The following is an 857-nucleotide window of genomic DNA, read 5'->3' as shown; positions in this document are numbered from 1 at the left end:
TGGAAAAGCACAGCAGGTCAGGCAGCATTCCAGGAGCAGGAAAATCGACATTTCGGACAAAAGCCCTTCTGGTGAATGTAATAGATCCCACATCGCACTATGTTGAAGAAGAGCAGAGGGAAAGATGTCTTGGATATTCTAAAATTTAAAACAAAAGATGTCACATTATGAATGATTGTCTGTCACAACCAAAGCAAAAAATGATGTCTGGAAGGAGCATGCCGTTTTTGAAATAACACATTATCAAACCCCTTTCTAATATAGTCACTGTCGTTAGAATAAACCGAGTTATTTAGTATAATGTATCGTGTTCTTAACTTACCTTGGCATTCTCTAGAAGATAAAGGTTCTTGATTTGAGTGAAGGAAGGTCTCACTCAGACAACACTTGGATGTCTTTGTGATCGGAACGTTAGTGCGGAGCCGGGGGAGCAGTTTGTCCTGGGTACAGACAGGAGCTGCACCGTTTACGTGTGTTGTGTCCGCGGTTGATATACTTCCGGGTCGGTGCAATGGCTGCTGCGCGGAATGAAGGTGGTAGTGGCGGAGGGAAGATGAGCGGTGATGCGGAGTCTCTTTTGCGCTGGTGCCAGCAGGAGCTAGTTCGGAAGTTCAGCCTGGAAGTGAATGAGGAGTTGATTCAGTAAGTGAGGGCTGGCGGCCGCCATCTCTACAGACAGCAAGAGCTAAGCAAGGCCCTGGGGTTCCATGTCCTTCTCCCTCTCCCCCCCCCCCTCCCCCTCCCCCCCCTCCCCCTCCCCCTCATACGTCCCCCTCCACCCTCACACACCACACACCACCCCCCCCAAACCCCACCCCTCCCCCCACCCCCACACCCCTCCCACCACCCCCCACAGA

General features: G+C 51.2%; 1 protein-coding gene across 4 annotated transcripts in view; it reads left to right on the top strand.

The window, feature by feature from the left end:
* Positions 1 to 427: 427 nt before the first annotated feature.
* Positions 428 to 857, top strand: part of trip4 (thyroid hormone receptor interactor 4) — a 140,843-nt gene continuing 140,413 nt past the window's right edge. The window contains exon 1 of one of the 4 annotated variants that reach the window (XM_043680515.1): positions 428 to 642. In XM_043680515.1, the coding sequence (XP_043536450.1) occupies positions 512 to 642 (131 nt within the window). In that variant the 5' untranslated portion in view covers positions 428 to 511. The remainder of the gene's footprint in view (positions 643 to 857) is intronic. The other 3 variants (XM_043680517.1, XR_006309824.1, XM_043680516.1) reach the window with 3 other exon arrangements.

The sequence above is a fragment of the Chiloscyllium plagiosum genome, chromosome 40, assembly GCF_004010195.1.
Source record: "Chiloscyllium plagiosum isolate BGI_BamShark_2017 chromosome 40, ASM401019v2, whole genome shotgun sequence".
Classification (NCBI taxonomy): domain Eukaryota; kingdom Metazoa; phylum Chordata; class Chondrichthyes; order Orectolobiformes; family Hemiscylliidae; genus Chiloscyllium; species Chiloscyllium plagiosum.
This window is presented reverse-complemented; position numbering and strand designations above follow the sequence as displayed.